The sequence below is a fragment of the Mastigoproctus giganteus genome, chromosome 10 (genome assembly GCF_048544385.1).
Source record: "Mastigoproctus giganteus isolate SK-2022 chromosome 10, ASM4854438v1, whole genome shotgun sequence".
Classification (NCBI taxonomy): domain Eukaryota; kingdom Metazoa; phylum Arthropoda; class Arachnida; order Uropygi; family Thelyphonidae; genus Mastigoproctus; species Mastigoproctus giganteus.
In genome coordinates this window covers 159753071-159775071 of record NC_143584.1, presented here as the reverse complement: position 1 = coordinate 159775071, position 22001 = coordinate 159753071, and the positions used below count along the sequence as shown (strand labels likewise).

At 38.5% G+C, this 22001-nt stretch overlaps 1 protein-coding gene across 3 annotated transcripts in view; it reads right to left on the bottom strand.

Moving 5' to 3' along the window:
* Gcn5 (Gcn5 acetyltransferase) overlaps positions 1 to 22001 on the bottom strand; it is a 240352-nt gene that overhangs the window by 3715 nt on the left and 214636 nt on the right. For all 3 annotated transcript variants that reach the window (XM_090383703.1, XM_090383702.1, XM_090383704.1), the window contains exons 18-19: positions 19960 to 20026; positions 4694 to 4778 (exon numbers count right to left, since the gene is read on the bottom strand). In XM_090383703.1, coding sequence (XP_090239829.1) covers positions 4694 to 4778; positions 19960 to 20026 — 152 coding nt within the window. The remainder of the gene's footprint in view (positions 1 to 4693; positions 4779 to 19959; positions 20027 to 22001) is intronic.

Below are 22001 nucleotides of genomic sequence, written 5' to 3'. Positions count from 1 at the left end.
CACTTATCTTCTATTCTAGATATTTTACCCTTGTCTGTTTCCACTTCAGCTACTTTTTGTTGCACTTGCTGTTCCTCCTCTAATTCAGGTTTGGTTATGTCTGTATTCTTTGTTCTTTGTAGTTGGTCACTCACATCCTACTTGATTTTTCCAAGACCGCAGGAGCTATCAAGTTCTTTATGACAATGGTCCATGTCCATTCTGCTATTCACTGCTCAGTGACCCAAACAATCAGGTACTGTTCCAACCACTTGGTGTGCAGTTTCATCTTGTATACTGTCTTATTGGTCTATAACTTGGTTACTTCACAGCATGCTTGCTTGATGAATACATTCATTTCAATGCTCCACTTCATGCAATGGCTTTTTCTTCCCTCCTGGGTGGTCATTAGTTCAACTGCCTTCCTCAGGAGACTGTCTCTTACTTTTCAAACCAACTCCACTGCCTAAAACCTGAATACTAGTGACTTTATCCTGAACCACACTCGATGCAGTACATTCAATATTTCTACTTGTCATCTTCATACTGCTGTGGCATTTCATCCAGTGGTGGTGGTTAGTAGCTATTGGTAGTTGGTAGTTCAGACATGTCAACCTTGGGGAGGTGGGTTCGATGAAGTGACTTTTGCAATCCCCCCCCATGTTATATATACAGGTAGGTCCCGTTTTACGATGGTCTATTTTACGACTTTTCACACTGTTTCAAAATATTATCTAAAAAAATTGAAAATAACAAAAAAATCGCAACTCAGTAACACATCACAGCAACACCTGTGAGTCCAAACACGCACTAGGCATTTCTTTTGTTTTTTGTGGTGCATTGTGGGTGGAATGATAGTGATGCCATGAGTTGTGCCATGTTGGTTTCATTGTGAATTTTTCCTCAACTGTTAACGGGTTACACAGTGTTATTATAGTGCTATTTCTCATTAATAATAATAATAATAATTTTTGTGTTACCATGAACTCTAAGCGTAGGGCAGTGTGCGGGGGGGGGGGGGGGGGGCAAAAAAGAACATAAAACACTAATAATTAAGGAGAAAATGGATGTGATTCATCGCATGGAGTCTGGTAAGTGTCGGTAAGATGTATGTAAGGCGTTGAGTTTAGTGCCTCCTACCATATCAAAGAATATGAACAATGTTGATAAAATAAAGTGCACACACACACACAGGAATAACAAGTGTGTCATCCTCCAGTACAACTTATTCACGCAGTGAGACAATGGAAAAAATGGATAAATTGTTAGTGTTGTGGGTTGACGATATATGAACCAAAATAACGTTCCTTTACACAGGCAGTAATTCTGGACAAGGCAAAGTCGTTATTTGATGAAATATGTGAGGAGTCTAGTAGCACTGAAACATTTACAGCCAGCAAAGGGTGGTTTTATTGGTTTAAAAACCATTCTAAAATTCACAGTGTGAAAGTGTCTGGTAAGGCTGCTAGTGCTGATGTTGCAGTGGCGGAAGAATATCCTTCCGATTTAAATGCTTAATAGAAGAAGGCAGCTACCACCCTGATTTAGTTTTTAATGCAGATGAAATGGGGCTTTATTGAAAAAAATTGTCAAGTAGGACATACATTGCCTGTGAGGAGAGGTCTTTCCCTGGTTTCAAGGCTGCAAAAGATCAGTTAACATTGCTTCTGGGTGGCAATGCATTGGGAACATTTAAACTCAAACCAATGTTGGTGTACCATTCAGAGACGCCTTGTGTAATGAAGGGCATGGTGAAGACACGACTTCCTGTGTTTTGGCACTCTAACAAAAAGGCATGGGTGACTCAGACAATTATTAGCAAATGGTACACCTCGTACTTTTGTCCAGAGGTTGCTCAGTTTTGTGCAGCAAATGGCTTACCTCCCAAAGTCATGTTGGTGTTGGACAATGCCTCAGGACACCCAGCCAACTTTCAAGAACTCCACAATGACCATTTGAAAGTTGAGGCTGTGTATTTGCCTCCCAACACAACTTCACTTTTGCAATTGATGGACCAGGGTGTAACTGTGACCTTTAAGGCATATTATTTGCGTACAACTTGCAAAGTGATTTTTGAGGCTGTGCAGTCTGATATAACTGTGAGGGATTACTGGAAGTCGTATAACATCCTGAATGCCATCACAAACATTGATTCTGCCTGGGAGGAAGTGTCACAGTCCAGCATGAATGGCGTCTGGTGTAAACTGTGGCCCGAAGCAGTGACTGATTCTGTAAGGATTGAGTCAGTTTCGGAAGTGGCTAAAGATGTTTCTGGCATGGCTAAGGATGTTGGCATTGACAATTTTGATCCAGATGATGTTGACCAGTTGCTGGAGAGCATGATGAGTCCCTTTTGAGGGAGGAATTGGAGGAACTGACTGTGCAACTTCAACAACATGAAGCTGACACGCCAGATGGAGTGGAAGAGTTGGAGCCAATCAGAACATTAAAAACAAAACATATTCAGAGTGCTCTTGCCAAAATTCATAGTGCATTTGACGAACTTTTGTGATAATGATCCTGATTGGGAATGTAGCCATGGCATCCAAAGAGGTGTCAACACGATGTTGAAGCCCTACTATGACATCTTGGAAGAAATAAAATCGTTATTAGTTTACCATTCAGAAAATCCGAGGGCATTAAAAGGTAACATAAAAATGAATTTACCTGTAATATGGAAAGCAAATAGAAAAGTGTGGGTTACCAAGGAATTATTTACTGATTGGTTTGTTAACCACTTGTGCTCTGAAGTAAAAAGGTATTGTCAAAAAAACAACTTTGAAGAAAAAGCTCTTTTGTTGTTAGACAATGCTCCGGGACATCCTACTGATCTTAACACGTTGGACACATGCATTCCTGTCAAAGTTGTGTTTCTTCCAGCAAACACAACTTCCCTGATTCAACCATTGGATCAGGGAGTAATACAATCATTTAAAGCTTATTATCTGCATCGAACATTAAGCAATTCAATTGAACTAGAGGATAAGGAGGAAATGACAGTTAAAACTTTTTGGAAAAACTACACCATTAAAAACACAATTGAAAACATTGATAGTTCTTGGAAAGAAGTCACTAAGAAATGCTTAAATGGAGTTGGGTGCAAAATATGGCCAGAAGTTGTACTAGAAGAAGAAAATAACATCCAAGAAATTAGAAATGAAGTTATCCAGATGGCTCAATCAATAGGTTTTGAAAATGTTGATGAAGAGGATGTTAGAAATTTATTGAATGCAGAAGATGATGGTTTTTCAGTGGAAGATTTAGAAAACCTTGTTAGCAACGAAGACAAAGAAAATGAAGACGAAGTTAAAGAAATTCCTGCCGAAAAAGTGTTAACAACAAAAGATTTAAAAAGGTGCTTAAATGACATTGAAAATGTTTTAAATTTTTTTAGTGAAAATGATCCTGATTTAGGAAGAAGTGTTATTGTTAAGCGATCAGTGTTAAATGCAATAATTCTGTATAGGCAATTGTTAAATGAAAGAGAAAAAAAGCATAAACAATCAACTTTAGACTCACGTTTTAAAATGTGATTTCACTCTGTATGTAAGTGATCTGTTTATTTAATAAAACTTTTCTTTGTTCGAAAAAAGCTTTTCATTTTCTTTACGTAGGAACTTCTTTAAGAAATACTATGGCCCTATTCTGGCCATAGTATTTCTTAAAGAAGTAATTTCGTGGAATGCATCCTATTCGTTAATCGAGGTATGACTGTATATATATTTTTTTATTATTATTATTATTATTATTTTAAACCATTATTATTGTTATTTTATGACGTTTCTTCATGTATTAAATTTTGAATCTTATTTAGCAGCAAAATAGGATTTATACTGTTCTGATAAATATATAGTTACAAGCACACACATTTAGTTAGTTTTATAAAATAAATTTTTGAATAAAATATAATTGTTCTAATCAGTACTAGTATTTACCACATATTGCAGTAAAAAACCATACTGTGTTTCCCTTTTCTTGCAGGTACCAATACAGCTGGATTTTGAATTTTTGTGAGCCATTGGCCTACCAATGGAAGCAAATTATTTCAACTAAAGGAAAACTTCCTACAATATAGTCTGTGATTCTTACTGCTTAGTTCCAATTTATGTTCTCTCATTTTACAGCATCATTTTATACCATTAAAATTTCTCCTCATTTTACTACTCCTCTCAGAGCTTTATAAACCTCAGCCAGATCTTCCCTCTAAGTTACTTAGAGAATTGGATTTTGTGGATTTCTATTTATGAATTCTTTCTGAAAGTGGCACTGTGTATGCCACAAAAATGCACACCAAAGTGGATCAATGATAAAGAGTGCAGGGTGCGGCATTCTAATTTTGGTATTCAATATGAGTTTCATTATTGCAGCTCATTAAGTCATATTTGTGTAGCAATGAGAGTCCCTTTGAGCACCTACTTTAGTACCAAAGTTACAAATGCAAATGGAGAAAATAGCATCAATCATATACATGTGTGTAGCATACATAACACACACATTCATTATATACATATTATAATTAGATAACAAATATAATGAATTACATTCCTGGCAATTAAACTCAAAGTTTGTCTCTTTGAGTTTAATTGTCAGGAATGTAAATAATTAAAAAATATCCTGTTAATAACATGCTTTTAGCTTTTCCTGTAAAGAGTTATGGCATTTTATAAGATAGAAATATTTTTTATTATTCAAGCCAAACGATAAACTGTCATACCCATTGGATACTTGATGTGATCATAATAATCAGGAGCTTCAGATTTCTCAACAGGCTTCTGAAATGGCCATGCACTATTATGGCTCTACAAAAATATAAAAAACAAACATATTAACATAAGCATATACAATGAGTGATCACTGAATTATGACCACCCCTATGAAAACTGAATGCGACCCGTTGACCACGTGAGGTACGAGTGCACAGTTAGTTGACCCAAGTAGCATAGATAAGGTGTCAGTGGTTCGGTAGGTAGTAAAATTCCGAGCGTGATGGGTAAAAGGAAGGATTTATCGGACTTTGATAAAGGACAGATTGTGGGTGCTCAACGAGCTGGTGCCTCGATTTCCAAAACGGCTGAACAGGTGGGGTGTTTGAGAGCCGCTGTAGTTAAAATGTACCAGGACTGGCATCAAAATGGTCAAACAATGACCCAACAGCAAAACTGCAAAGGTCAGCGAAAGGTTGATGTTAGAGGTGAGCGCCATGTCTGACGAGTCGTACAGGCAAACAGGTGCAGCACTGTTGAAGAGTTGACAACCCAATACAACATGGGCCAATCCAGAATCTGGCATGACCATGCATTGCACACTCGCACGTATGGGCTATACCAGCGAACAACCCCTACGGCATCATCTCCTAACCAAGGTTCATTGGCGTTTTTTTTTTTTTTTTTGTTAGTTGTTGATGCATCGGCTTCTGTGGCCATAATGCATCTCCCAAAGTTTTTGCATTTTACTCTGATCCAGTTCATTGGAATAAAAGACTCGCCTGGTGCAAAGAGCATGCAAGTTGGACGTTAGAAGACTGGAAGAAGGTGTGCTGGTCGGATGAGTCAATGCTTACAACAATATTCAATATTTCTACCTCCCGAATGCTTCTGAAATCTTGCTGAATCGATGCCACGTCAGATAGCTGCCGTACTGAGAGCAAAAGGAGGACCTACAAAGTACTAAGTAGGTGGTCATAATTCACTGATCACTCAGTGTATATATAGCAAATATTTCAATATACAGTTTTTGAAATTTATTTTTCTTAGAAATAATTTGATGTATCCAAAAGGGAGGAGAGTGGTCATATGTGCATTTTTAAATGTTATATATATATATATATATTTTTTTTTTTTTTTATAACAACAAATGAAAAAAGGGTGTTGAAACTTACTGTACTGCAGTACCATGGATGGGTTGATGGTTGTACACAAAATGAATTTGAAGTGGTTCGAAAGTAGAGAGTGCCCATAATTTTCATACCATACATGTATAAAAGGAATGTAGCAGAAACAGAATTAATGTTGCAAGGAGTGGGACAGAGGATCATTGATTAATGTGATGGTTCTCTTCTGGATAGAATTGAGTAGTTTTTGAAATGTTTGGGGGAATACTGCTCCAGATGTGGGAACAACATCTTATAGTACACCAAAACTGAGGTCCATACAGAATTAACAGAGAAACCCCTAATTTTTAGTATGCAGAAGGAGCAATGTTTCTAATATGCTTATGTCAAGAAAGATTGAAAGTTTAAATTGATTCAAGTGTTCCTATATTCCAATCTAGAAATCTGGATGTTATTGAAGGTAAGTATAGGCACAACAGATTCATTTTTTTTTGTAAGAAATAAAAGATTATTTTTTCAAGAGAAATACAATCTTCATCCCTCATTCGAGAATAATTTTCAGACTGGCACTGAACCAACTGGTAGCAAGTATTTAATTACTTTTGGTTGTTTGTGCAGATCAAGGTTTATCAAACTGGAAATAAAATTTAGTGTACTATTTTATTATATTATATTATCTATTTTATTATCTGCAAGTGATGGACTGGATTAACAGTCAACGAAAGAAGGTCACTGATGTACAAGAGCAAAACAACGTGAAAGAACATAACTTTAAAGCACTTCAGCAATGGTTGAAAAGTATAGACATAAAGCTGTCTACCAGCACACAAAAACTGGTTACCAAATTGCAAAACAAAATTGAAAAAGCAGAGCATGGGATGGAAGTTTTTATAGCAGGCCAGTTTGATGGTCTGTTAAACTTCTCTAATTCATTCTGCAAATGTCTGTTCCCCAAATGTAGATTTGCAGTGATTCAGTTTTGAATATAGTTGTTTAGAGGTATACACAGTCTTCTAAACAAAGAAGTAAATACACTAGAACATCTTAGGAGTTGAGACATTAGCAAAGGACTTCAATGGGAGAAGAGGTCATGACCAAGTTGTGATCTAAGACACCCAGAGAACAGCTGATATTAACTGTATACTTTGAAGGATTTATAATAAGGAAAAGATTAACAGTGTTAAGTGAATGGTTTGAGTTGTCCAACATTCTAACAGGTAAATGAACAATTTGTGTAAAGTCATTAGTGATAATAAAAATCTAGGTATCTTGACCAGTTGGGTCGATACAATTAGAGAACAGAAGCCAGCTAGAGGCTGAACATTAAAAATCAACTATGAAAATTACTTCACTATTAGGCAAGTCATTCTAGGAAATGTTAATAGTCACAAAAAATAGGTCAGAAAGTTCAGAGTGATTTGTGAAATTGGGAAAAATGATAAAGAGAGCAAATGAATGACAGAATGGAATAAAGAGATTTTGGGCAGAGAAAGTGAAAAAGAAAAGATTACTAATTAGGAAGCATCTGACAAGGAGTATAAAGCAGGAATTGCACATATACTATCTTTGCACAGAGAGGGTAATTACATCAAGTGAGTTATGATGCAGTGATGGCAATGCTTGACAAAGTTAAATGTTCTGAGTCACTGCAGTGATTAACCCTTGCTATTTCCACTTTTACCATCTGTAGTTGTTCAAATATTCCATCCACTGTGTACAGTTTTTCTGCCTAAGTAGAAAAAAGGTAAAGGTCACGGTGTACAGTTTTTCTGCTTGGGCAGAAAAACTGTACACCATGACCTTTCTCAAGTTATATGGAGGAGAACAAGACAACAGGTTTGTTCAATCAAGTGGAGTCCCTTGTTGCCAACTGCTCCGATGCTTGGCAGTAAGTCAAACTTAACATGTAGAGAATGGCACCAAATACCATTAATGCATATACTACCAATAAAAGAAAAAATAACAGTTTTGTTGGATTATGCTGGAAAAAGATGCTGATGTATTTAGATTATTTTGCTTAAAGTTAAGGTATACATCACAAATACACTTTTAGATTAGTATGGAGCTTAGGATCAGGTGGTGCCCTTAGTTTTTGAAAATTGTGCTTCCCATATGTGTCACAAATACACACACTGTTGGGAAAGTTGGGTGAGAGAGGAACGAAGAGAGGGGGGAGGGGGAAATCTACAACAGAAATGTTAAAAACTGTTTATGGTGATGAAACATTAAGTCACAGCAGTGTGTTTTAATTGGTATCAACAATTCAAAGATGGATGTGAGCATGTTTGTGTTAACCTAAGAAGTGTGTATCTGTCAAAATGAGGACAGAGTTATACAAATTCAGGAAATCGAGGTAAGAGATCATTGTTTGAACCCTCAGAATCATGGCTGTTGAGTTAGTTAGTTAGTTATTTGGTTTTTAGGAGCATTAGCAACTAAGGCCATATTGCTCCGGGATATGCGTTGGTTATTCCCTGACCTTTCCGCATCTCCGTATTTGGTGGTGACGGGCTCGAACCCCGGTGCTGTTGCGTTGGATGCGAATAAGGAGATGATGTAGCCGAGTGGTCAGGAGTGGCAGTGCAGTAGCACACGCTCTTGGAGTAGACCGGGGTTCAAGCCCCTGACTGCTAAATACGGTTGATCTGCCAACCCGCACTGGACCAGCGTGGCAGATTATGGTCCATTTCCCTCAGCATGAATTGTTGAGGAGGCTTCCATCCTGTAGTGGGTTGATAATGGCTGCAGTTAACTAAGGAGATGATTTCAAATTCTGCATGAAGATTTAGGGGAAAGGAAGATCTGTTCAAAATTTGTGCTGCACAGACTGAAAGATGGGCAGAAGCAACAAACAGTGGTCATTATGCTTCATTCAGACTTGTCAAGACAATCCTGATTTCTTCAACTGTATTGACATTGGAGATGAATTCTTGAGGTTGTCACAGACATTCTCTCAGATATGCCAAACAAGCTGTACTTGCTAGCTGGGAGTCTAAAACGCTGATGGAACTGACATTCGGGTGACACTCAAGTCAAGTGGACCCAATTTCGGCAAAGTCCGGACGGTCTGTGACAGCCAAATCTTCTGCTTGCACCTTCATAATGGTGGGACTGTAAGTAATCCTGAGTATAACCTCCATGCACAAGTACATGGTGGGTGCTCACCCAGGTGTGACCCAACGTAAGCAGGGGTCAAGGTGTGGGGCCCACACCACATGGAGGAATGCCACCCCTCTATGTTACCAGGCAGTACTAGGTGGTAGATGACTCTCATCAACCGGTGCAATCCCACCACTTTGCTTATTGGAGGCTTGAAGTGATGGACCCCCATGTTTAGTCTCTAGAGCTACGTTGAATACGTTGGCATTCGAGGTGAGCGGACGCGCTTAGACAGGGCTCCTCAGTTAAGTGGTTTACTTTTGGATAGTGCTTTTAAATATTTGATTTATTTAGATATTGTTGGATTATTTTGTTATAGGTTTTCCTGAAACTGTTTGATTTTAATAATATTATAGATATAATTTTTTAAAGTTACTTTCATTGATATTTATTTAATTTTATAATGGTAGTTACGAGATCTGCCTTAAACACGTCACAGGGTATCGTGACTCACACGGAAATAGCAGATGGCGATTTACGGGTGAGTCATGATTTAATCCATTGTGGGACCTGTGGAATGTTTTCCAAGGTCGACCTGGTGACTAATCCTACCTCACCTGGGGATTCTTTTCTTTGTGATCGACGTAAGGAGTGCACCGATCTTAAATTACAATTTGGTGCACTGATGGAACAATTTGAGTCCCTGAAAAAACAAGTGCTTGCCCTCGAAAATAATGCATCTGGGAGCTCGTCAGGGACTCAAAACTCCAGCAATCTACCAAGTGATGCACACCCGATTCGAACCTCAAAACAGAAAAACCAAGTGCAAACTACTCTGGTTAAAAAGGACATTGTTTTATTAGGAGACTCCATTGTCAGGGAAACGGGGAATATTTGTTGTAATAAAGATAGGTGGAGTAGAACCAGGGTATGTTTGCCGGGAGCAACTATTGATGATGTCACCAACAGATTGTCAGATTTTAAAGGGGGTAAAGAAAATATTATTATTCATGTGGGGACAAATGATATTAAACGTACACGATCTGACGATTTGTTGGAAAAATACAGGACCATGCTGAGGAAATGTCGCGAGCTAGGCCATAATGTCTATGTGTCTGCAATTCTGCCCAGACACGATAGGAGGGATTATATGTTAAGAGCCTTGTGGATTAATTCAAGACTTGAAGGAATCTGCAAGGCTTTAGGGGGTAAATTTCTATCAGCATGGCCCACACTTGTAGGTAGAAGGAATTTGTTTTGTAGAGACGGGATACACTTAAACAAAGGTGGTGCAAAAGTTTTTGCCAGTATTATCGAGGATACCTTAAAGGTTCAGGGAAACTGCTAGTTAGGGGAGATGTGGGTAATACTGACACGCGTTTATCTGATAATATTGGTCAATGTAACTCTTGCACATACTTTAAGAGTTCTTATCTGTTACCCCAACTGGACGTATTATCTAGATGTTCTGAGGGCAAAGACGTTTCAGTTGAGCGGGTAGCTAATATCAGGGAAGAGAGCCTAAAAAACTTCAAGGGTTGTGTTAGGGTTGTTAAATATACAAGAACAGTAAACCTTAATTGTTTATACAGTAACGTTAGAAGTGTCGTCAATGAAATGAGCGAATTCGAACTGCTGGTTAAAACAAGTAACGTGGACATAATAGGGCTTACAGAGACGTGGTGCCACCCGGAAATTGGGGATGATGAGTTTCAGTACGGCTTTTATAATGTATTTAGGAAGGATAGGTTAGATAGAAGGGGTGGTGGGGTAATGCTTCTTATCAGAAGCAGCCTGAGTGCGACGATAGCTTTCCCGGATTCAGACATTTCACATGCTAGTATAGAGTCTGTATGGTGTGAGATAGTTGGAAACAAAAGGTATAATGCGGGTAGGAGTAATCTACAGACCAGGTGATTGTGAAGATTATGACAAAAGCCTCTACAGGCAAATGGAATGGGCAAGTAAGCGTCAATGCCTTATTATGGGTGATTTCAATTTGCCTCTAATTGATTGGAGTAAATGGGAAGGAAACTCAACATGGGGAACAAAATTTTTAAATCAACTAGATGACTGTCATTTGTATCAACATGTCAGGGAAAGTACTAGAGAAAAGAATATCCTAGACCTCATCATCACACATGAATCAGATGACATAACAGGGCTGACAGTAGAGGAACCAGTAGCAGGAAGTGATCACGGAGTTCTACGGTGGATGATGACGAGAGAGGTAGCAGAAGTAAAAGGCAAAGGAATGGGTTTTAATTTCAGAAAAGGAAATTACGATGCCTTAAGGTACTACATGGCCTCTATTAACTGGGTACATATCGCGCAGAGAATGAATACAATTGAACTGTGGTACGCTTTTAAAACATTAATCACAGATGCCTTGAATGCGTATATACCATTAAAAAAATACTCCACGAGAAGGGTTCCGAGTTGGATGAATAGTGAAGTTGCCGCATTACTTGAGCAGAAAAAGGTGGCATGGAAAGGATACAGAGCAATAAAAAGTACTGAAGCCTATAGTAGCTACAAGGTGATGTGTAATAGAGCCACAGAAAAGGTTCGACAGGCAAAGGCAGTTTATGAGAAATCACTAGCAAACAGAGCAAAGAGGGGGGATAAAGAATTCTTCACATATATAAATGCCAAGAAGAGCAGGACAAACCAGATGGGACTTTTACGTAAGGGAAAGGGGATAGTAATAAATACACCAGCTGCCGTTGCAGATGAATTCAACAGTCATTTTGCATCGATATTTACAAATGAAAAGCCTTTTGTGGCAATGGGAAATTGTAGGAGCGAAATTAAAAAATATGTAATTAATGATATTGAAATTTTGCAAGATTATTTAATGAAAAAACTTTCGAGCCTACAGACCAGTAAGGCTCCTGGAGTTGATGGAATATACCCTATAATCTTAAGAGAGGCGGCAAGCGAGTGCATTGAAAACCATTGAGGCTAATTATGCGAGCATCACTAGACTCTGGGGAGATTTCCTTGGATTGGAAAAGTGCAAATGTATCTCCCGTACATAAGGGTGGCTCTAAAAGTGAAGCTGGAAATTATCGACCTGTCAGTCTGACTTCAGTAGTAGGGAAAATCATGGAGGCAATGATCAAGGGTGGAATTCGGGATCATTTGGATCGAATTGAAATTCTCAAGGATACACAGCATGGTTTTGTAAAGGGAAAATCATGTTTAACAAATCTGGTTCGCTATTTCGAAAGGGTCACTCACAAGCTGGATTTAGGAAATAATTTCGACATTGTTTATTTAGATTTCAGCAAAGCTTTTGACTCAGTCCCACATGAGCGGTTGCTTTATAAGCTGGAACAGGTTGGAATCACTGGGAAAATCCTTAGATGGATAGAAGGATGGCTTCAGGGCAGGAGGCAGAGGGTTGTGATAAATGGCTATTCCTCAGATTGGGTTGATGTAAGAAGTGGGGTTCCCCAAGGATCAGTATTAGGACCACTGTTGTTTTTAATTTTCATAAACGACATTGATGAAGGGATAGAGGGCGTGTGTCTAAATTTGCAGATGATGTTAAAATTGGTAGAGTAGTTAATGATCACTGTCAAGCTGAGCTTCTTCAGAGAGACCTAGATAGACTTCAAGAATGGTCAGAAAAATGGTAGCTGTGCTTTAATCCAACAAAGTGTAAGGTATTACACCTGGGAAACAGTAATCCCAAAAAAACTTATTCACTTGGTGGAGTTCAACTAAACCCAGTACTGGAGGAAAGGGACTTGGGTGTTACGATACGGTCAGACATGAAATTCGCTGAGCATTGTAAACAGGTTGCAAGGAAGGCCCATGGTGTCCTATCGATGATCTATCAAAGTTTTGCAAGTAGAGATAGGGATGTCATAATCCCGTTATATAAGGCTTATGTTAGACCACACTTGGAATACTGTGTTCAAGTATGGAGACCGCACCTAAACAAAGACATCGAGCTTCTTGAAAGGGTGCGAAGAAGGGTAACTCGTCTGGTGAGATCGGCAAAAGGACGTCCTTATGAAGAAAGACTTCGAATATGTGGGTTGCAGAGTTTGGAAACTAGACACCTTAGAGGAGATTTGATTGTGGTGTTTAAGGCTCTGAGAGGCATCAGTAAAATGAATGAGGACGAAATTTTCAAGATTATTAATGATGCTAGAACCAGGGGACATAAATTCAAGTTACGAGGGGAAATGTTTAGATTGGACTGCAGGAAGTTTTATTTTAGCCAGCGAGTTATAAATTACAGGAATAAGTTGCCTTCATGGGTGGTAGAGGCCGACAGTTTGGGGAAATTCAAAGGTCATCTGGATAGTACTTTCGAGTAAGGGAAGCACATAGGATGATAGGTTTAATTTCCTTTTTATTTTATTTTTTTTTATTTAATAATTATTATTATTTAGTTATTTATTTTATTTTATTATTTTATTTTGTTTTTATCATTGTTTTGTTCGGATTTTTTTTTTTTTTTGGCTGGTGCAGCATAAGCCATAGGCTTTCTTGCACCATGCGGCCGTTACTAATACTAATACTAAGTTCCGGTCAACCCTTCCCTATCTCTTCCATCATGCAGTATGATTGATGACTTTTGAGTTTATGATGAACATCGTGGTGAGATCCAATATTCCTTACATTTCGAGGGTACAGCTCTAAAATGGTGTTTGTAGATTGGCCGCTAGTTAGTACACCGGACCGGACCGAACCTATTGGTAAATCTCTAGGAGGCTTCCGGAACAGCTAGTGTATAATCTTGCTACCTCTACTCTGTTTGTTATTTGGTTTTTAGGAGCATTAGCAACTAAGGCCATATTGCTCTGGGATATGCAGTGGTCATTCCCTGACCTTTCCGCATCCTCCGTATTTGGTGATGATGGGCTCGAACCCCGGTCTAATCAAGAAGCGTGTGCTATGCACTGCTGCTCCTTCCCACCTGGCTACGGAGGCGCCTACCTCTACTCTGCCAGATAGTGACTGGAGGGAGTCCAAGTAGTGTGTATGCGGGGAGCATTGTCGAGGCCACGTTATGTCAAGGATCTGGGTATATTCTTACCACATGTACGCCATATCCAAAAATTTCATTACTTCATACAGCATATCCCACTCACTTTTTCTTACTATTGAATACACCATGAATTGTCAAACTAATAGAGAAAGCTTATCTGCGAAAAGATCTAAACCTCCCAAGCACTTCCTAATTCATTTCACAAATATACATGGTCTCAATTCTAATTTCAATGATGTCCATCTCCACTTGCAGTATGTCAAACCCCACGTATACTTTTTCTGACAGAATCTCAATTATCGGTTGATTCAACTACTGCTCATCCCAGATGCCCAAATTATTAGCTGTATTATTCCTTTAGCCTCAAAGATGGTACTTGGGCATATGCCCATTCTGATATTCCCTGTCAGAGACTTGGCAATTTGGGATTTCCTCTCTTTGATCTTCTCTGGCTTAAAATCTATCTACCTCATTGTGTCGAATTCATGTGTTGTATCTACCGTTCTCCCAACTCCATTAATCACTTGGAGCTCTTTGACTTCCTCTCTTTGCAACTTGACTTTCTCCAGTCCAATGTTCCTAATAGTGAGGTAATTTTAATGGCGATTTTAATGTTCACAATTCCAGTTGGCTTCCGTTTTCTAGTCACACCGACCCAGCTGGTCGAGATGCTGAGGCTTTTGCAATTACTAATGACCTTGATCTTTTCATTTACCTACAAGAATACCAGACAATCCTAATCATACAGTCAACACACTTGATCTTTTTCTCACAAACAACCCTTCTAAGTACACGGTCGAAGTGAGAGGTCCTTTAGGTACTTCAGATCACAACTTGGTGATTGTCTCTTCTCCAATGGAGCCTTTATCTTATGGCTATTCCCAACCTTGTGTTGTTTGGCATTACAAGAATGCAAAATGGGATGACCTGCGAGAATTCTTTTCTTCTTTTCCTTGGTCGGATTACTGTTTCAAAACTTCTGATGTCAACGTTTGCTCAGATCGTGTCAGTGAAATCATTCTTGCAGGAATGGAATCCTTTATCCCACACTCCACTTTAAAATCTCGTTCTTTATCTAAACCTTGGTTTTCCGATAAATGGGCTAAGGCTGTCCAAGAGAAGAATGTTGCATATCATAATTGGATTGTTTCTAATTCTTCACTTTCATTTTCTACACCAAAGCTCGCAACAATTGTAAAGCAGTTATTAATCAGTCCAAACTAGAGTTTCAACAGGCTAAGAGTAGAAAACTTGCTTCTTGCCCTAATGGTAGCCGAGCATTCTTGTCTCTTGCCAAAGCTATTGGCCGCAACTTTTGGCCATCTCTGCTTCCACCTCTGTCCAAACCAGATAGTTCTGTTGTCACTTCAGCCAAGGATAAAGCTGACCTGCTAGCATCCCATTTTTCTTCCAACTCATGTATTAATGATCTTGGTAACACACCTCCCACCATTCCCAACACACCCCATTCAATGCCTCTTGTGGTCTTCCGTCAAAAGGATGTCAGAAGAATTTTGACGAATCTTGATGCTACGAGAGCTCCTGGTTTGTTTGTTATTTGGTTTTTAGGAGCATTAGCAACTAAGGCCATATTGCTCCGGGGATATGCGGTGGTCATTCCCTGACCTTTCCGCATCCTCTGTATTTGATGGTCACAGGCTCGAACCCCGGTCTAATCAAGAAGCGTGTGCTACGCACTGCTGCTCCTGCCCACCTGGCTACGGACACGCCACGAAAGCTCCCGGTCCCGATGGTATAGCTCCAGTTGTTCTCAAAATCTGTGCTCCTGAACTTACTCATATTCTCTGCCACCTTTTTTCACTTTCTTATTCCAAAGGTGATTTTTCTTCTGCTTGGAAATTTGCTCATATGCAGCTAGTTCCTAAAAAGGGTGAAAAATCCCTCCCATCCAATTATCGTCCCATTGCAATTACTTCTACTCTTTCTAAAGTAATGGAGAAATCAATTAACCGCCAACTCTTAAACTACCTAGAAACCTTCTGTCTGATCAAAGATCACCAGTATGGATTCCGTCAGTGTCGATCCACTAGTCATATTCTGGCTTATGTTACCCATTTATGGACTAATTCAATGGAAAAGTTCAGTGAAATACAAGCAGTTGCTCTTGACATCTCAAAGGCTTTCAATCGTGTTTGACATAAAGGTCTTCCAAACAAGCTTCCATTTTATGGTTTGGCAACTGTTTTTAGTAATTGGTTATCCGGTTTTCTCTCTGATCGCTCACTGAGGGTGATGGTAGATGGCTCTCTGTCTTCCAACTTCTCCACTAATGCCGGTGTTCCCCAAGGTTCAGTTCTTTCCCCCACTCTTTTCCTCTTGTATATTAATGACCTTCTTCCATTGACTGGAAATCCTATCCATAGTTTTGCCGATGATAGCACATTGCATTCCACTTTCCATTTTGAGAAACCTTGCCCTGCTCAATCAGCTTCAACTTCTCGAAAATCTGCTACCAATTCCTTAAATGCCAATCTTCAGGTAATTCTCCAGTGGGGCAAAGACAACTTAGTTGATTCCAATCCTTCTAAAACTCAGTCTTGTCTTATATCTCGCAAAAAGGATTCTTCTGCTCCTATGCTTATCTTTGGTGACACTCCGATTTCTAGGCAAAATGATATATGTCTTTTGGGGATTACCCTGACTTCTAACCTCTCTTGGCACAAGCACATTACAAATATTGCTTTCTCTGCAGCATCTAAAAAACTTGGTTTTCTCTTTCACTCTTGGCGTTACTGTTCTTCCAAACAGCTGCTCACTCTGTATAAATTGCAAATCCCCCCCTGCCATGGAATATTGTTCCCACATCTGGGGTGGTGCACACAAAACCTCTCTCAGGCTTCTTGATTCCATTCAGAAGAGGGCAGTTAAGTTAATTAACGATTCATCTCTAACAGAGTCTCTCCACTCGCTGTCTCATAGACGTACTGTTTCTGCTGCATGCCTCTTCTACAGATACTTCCATGGGCACTGTTCTTCTGAATTGGCTTCTATAATTTCTGCTCTCTTTTTCAAAACAGTTCAAACACGTGCCGCCACCAGCCAACATCCATTTACTGTCCAACTTCAAACTCACCGAACCAACTTTTCATCTTCCTCGTTTATTCATTCAACTGCTGTTTTCTGGAACAACCTTCCTTCATACGTATTTCCTGAAAATTACAGTCTACAGAAGTTCTGGTCCAATGTCAACAAATATCTTCTTTTGTCTTCTCAATCTCCAACCCAAGCATGGTACTAAGTACTATAGGTTCTAATTCCTCTCGTGTTTGGGGTTTACATAAAAAAAAAAGTGTTTCAGTACAACCCAGACAGAAAGTGTCAGTGCATGCATTGGACTTCAAAATCATCACAAAAACCCAAAAAGTTTCATTTACAGATGTCCAGGATCAAGACAATGACAAATGGTATTATTAACAAAGAACTGTACCTGAAGGGAAGAGAGATAAATGATGCATTCTATGTACAGGTGCTTCAAAGACTACTGAAGCACATTTCCCAAGTGAGACTGCAATTTCGAGAGAAAGTCAGCTGGTTCTTGTTGCCCTCTGTTTGTTACATCTGCACTTGTTGTGAAGACATTTCTGATAAAACATGGCATTGAACAGATCAACCATCAACCCAACTTTCTCACTCTAGCACCAGTGGACTTCTTTCTCTTTTCCAAGCTGAAAACTGCACTCAAAGGAAAGAGATTCCAAGATATTGAGGTCATAAAGAAAAACATAGCCATTGAACTGAACAGTCTCTTTGGATGCCTTTGATGGCTCATTTCAGAAACTTTTCGAATAGTGTAATAAGTGCATTCAGACAGGTGGCAATTACTTTGAATAAAAATAAAACCATTTTTGAGTTCTTTAATTTTGTGTTCTTTTTATTGCACCAGTCCAGGAACTCTATTGCTGCACCTCGTATATAAATAAAATTAAATCTTTTATCTTGTATACAATCTTTAGTGCACAACTTTGTGAAATCTGCTTCATACTAGGGCACTAGTTACTGTTTTTTAATATATCAATGTGCATTTCTGCAATACAAAAATGCACAGAGATATGTTCATTTTCATATACTTCAACAAACAAAGGTTGGTGGGGTTGTTAACGATAGTAAAGACAGTATGCTACTCCAACTGGATCCAGATAAGTTGGGAATATGGGCTGAAAAGTGGCAACTGAAGTTTAACATTGACAAATGCAAAGTACTATATATAGGTAGCAATAACTGAAGAGAAACATACCAACTGTGCGGTATTACACTCAGGGAAGTGGAAAGTGAAAAAGACCTGGGGATAATTGTGCAGTAAAATATGAAGTTCGCTGAGCAGTGCAGAGGTGCTGCCAGGGCACGTCATAGAGTCTTGTCAATGATATATAGGAATTTTACTAGCAGGGACAGGGAGGTGATTATCCCGTTATACAAGGCAATGGTCAGGCCACACCTAGAATACTGTGTACAGGTCTGGAGGTCTCATTTTAGGAAGGATGTAGAGTTGCTAGAATGAGTACAAAGAAGGGCAACAAGAGTGGTGAGCGAAACTAAGGGGTACTCTTACCAAGAAAGGCTTAAGTTCAGCAAATTGCAGCACCTGTGAGGTGATATGATTGAGGTGTATAAGGTCTTGAATAGGTTGAGCATGCTGAATGCTGATGGGATTCTTCCTCTTGCTCAGATTAAGAACCTGAGGGGGGCACAGATTCAAATTGAGGAAAGACAGTTGTAGAATAGATGTGTGGAAATTTGCCTTTAGCCAGTGGGTAGTTGATTGGTGGAAGAGACTTCCATCTTTTATTGTGGAAATTGATAGCCTAAATAAATTTAAGGCTGAGCTGGACAGGCATTTTGAATGAATGGAGGGGTGAAATGGAAGGGGTTTTTTTTTGGCTGATGCTGCATAAGCTTGCTTTCTTGCATTGTATGCCTCTACTAATGCTAATGCTAATACAAAATATAGAGAATATAAGTAATATTTATAACTCTAAAAATCAACATGCTAATAATTTAATAATTCAGGTAAGCATACTAAAACATCAAGGAAAAAATATTACAGGAAACTCTTCCTTCAGTAAAATTCCCGAAACTGTAAACAGAATTAAAGACTGTAAAGTGCTGTTGAAATCCAGTGCTTTACAATCTAATTCTTTTTAATCCGACATATTTTACAAAAAAAAATCATTTTACAATCCAGAAATATTAAGAAGACAATCTGGCACTCATATCAAAGTGAAACAGTAAATTTCATAACAGCACAAACTGCTCTAACAAATTACAGCAGGAAAAATGCACACGACATACACAGTGATTATTGATCCATACAAACAACAGATTTAACTTTACACAACTAAGGTTTCTGCTACTGTTATAACTAGTCATAACAGTGGCACCATTATAACTTATTATGCAGCCCATCAGCTGCATGATAAGTTATAATGGTGGCAAAAGCAAACAGCAATCTCTGTTATTATATGCAAGAAACTGATAAAGACTGCATATACTTCATTACAATTATTCCTTAAGAAGAACAGTTGCTTCTTTTTTATCCTCCAATGTGAAAGCATTTTTTCCCCAAAACATCTTCATTGATATTCTATCTGATACTGCGATGTACTAGGCATACACTTAAAATTACATTATGTTACATAACAACATTTGCTGTGACTACTTATTGTCACTGTTTACATTAAACAAATTGAACTGTTATTTATATTTGTACCCACTAGCACAACTTTTCAGTTTTAATGCTGTTGGTTAGGTTTGTAATTAACAGCATTAAAACTAAAAAGGTAGTGCTAATGGTTACAAATATAAATAACAGTTATAGATAAGGTAAAGGTAGTTCTAGTAGTTAATATTCATTGGAGTGTGCTTCTCCAAAACTCTAGCCTCAACCACTAAGTATACTTCTCTAAAACTCAGAAAATAACTGTTAGAAAAATAAATTAAAATATACATGAAATGGGACACTTGACAAACTTAATACAATTAAGTACAAATGAACTGCTTTCATCTTATAAAGCCAGTAACTCACCTTAATTTGAGATAAAATATTTTTTAAAGACTGATATAACTGTTCTTGATCTACTGGTTCTTGTTTACTGCAAGGAAAAAAAAAAATTCTAACTTTGATTTAACAGTATTCTAAAGTATACCCTCAGATATATATGTTGAAATAATTAATAACACTTCACATTTTCTCTGCTAATAATATATTAGTAAACTGCCATACAGTGCAAGGAATTTGCAAGTTTTGCTACAGTAGCCAAAAAAATTAAAATAATAAAAAAGGGGCATGATGGCCCAGTGGTTATGACACTGGACTGTCAGCTTGATGGACCCAGGTTTGAGTTTCATCTTGATGGGACTGAAACCTGGTGTCCATCAAGCTGGGATATACTAATAACGGTAATAAAATAAAATAAAATAAAATAAATAATAATAATAACAACTTGTTCCATAGCTGCAGCATCAATTTACCACTGAAGCTGCAGTTATGGAGCAAACCTACAACAAGCACCATAACCTGTACACGGCCTACATTGATTATTGTAAGGCCTTTTGTGCCTGTAGCTGGCTAATAGAGACACTGAAGATCTACAAAGTAAGCCTGACATTGATATACTTCCTAGAAGCAACCATGGCAATATAGAGGACTATCATCAAGGTTGAGAACATATCTCCATCAGGAGAGGAATCTCACTAAGCCCATTATGGTTATGTCTAGCACTCAACCCACTGTCCACCATGCTCAATAACAGCAAGTATGGATATAATCTAAATAAAGGGAGGAAGAACCTGTACATCCTCTCTCATCTGATATACATGGATGACATCAAACACTATGCCACAATTGAGAATTAACTCTAACAACTACTCCAGATCCTGGAAGAGTTCAACACTGACATCAGGATGCAATATGGCCTAAACAAATGCAAGACACATCGATGCATCAAGGATATCCAGTCAGATGAACCTACCAGCTGAAGACCAGTGAAGAGATTGAAGCCATGATAGAGGAAGAGACCTGCAAATAACTGGGGATGATGCAGACTTGCCAGTTAGAACACAAGGAGATCAAGGCCTGCCTGACTAAGAAATTCCATCAGAGACCGAGAAGCCTGCTAAAAACTTATGCAGGCTAAAAACTTAACTGACATTAAACTTATGCAGTCCCAGTACTAACATACTCCTTTAAGATCATAGATTGGACCAACACACAGCTGGAGGAGATAATGAGATCAACCAAGATAATTATGACAAAGAGCTACCAAAACTACCTGAAGTTGGTGATCAAGAGACTGACCACAGCCCAGAAAGAAGAAAAGAGAGGACTGAATGATCTTATTGAACAAAAGAAGAAGGTGATTAAGAACATGTGGGATTATATTCAGAAAAACACAGCACCAATCTACCAAGCCATAAAAAAGATAGACAAATGGCACACAATGCTCAACCTTAACAAGTCACAGACCACCTCAATCAGCAAATAATACCAAATTATCTCAACAACAACAATGAAGCTACACTGGAAGTCATCCACACAGCCATATACTGTGCTGCTGTACTAGTCATTAAGACCAATGGAAGAGAAAAAAGAGACCAACAGCAGAAGAAATGGAAAAACAAGGAACTGCTAATATGGGAAAGAAGGCTACAACAGAAAATAGATGAACTAAGAGTCAAGATAGGCCAACTGACCTAGTACCAATGAGATAACAGGAGTAAGAAGCTAATTGGAAAAGTGAAGAGCATCCTTAAGAAAGAAAACATCCACAGCAAACATGAGACCAAAAAACACAGAAGAGGAAAGTACTTAGACACCTTGAAACAGAATCTTCTCACATTCAGCAAGAGACTACACCGATACAAGGAGAGTTCCCAAAAGAGAATGAACAACCGGATCTTTGATAAAAACCACAGAGCCTCCTACAGAACACAAGGAGATCAAGGCCTGCCTGACTAAGAAATTCCATCAGAGACCGAGTTCAGTTCCCAAAAGAGAATGAACAACCGGATCTTTGATAAAAACCACAGAGCCTCCTACAGAAGTATTAGACAAGAGAGAAAAGAAGG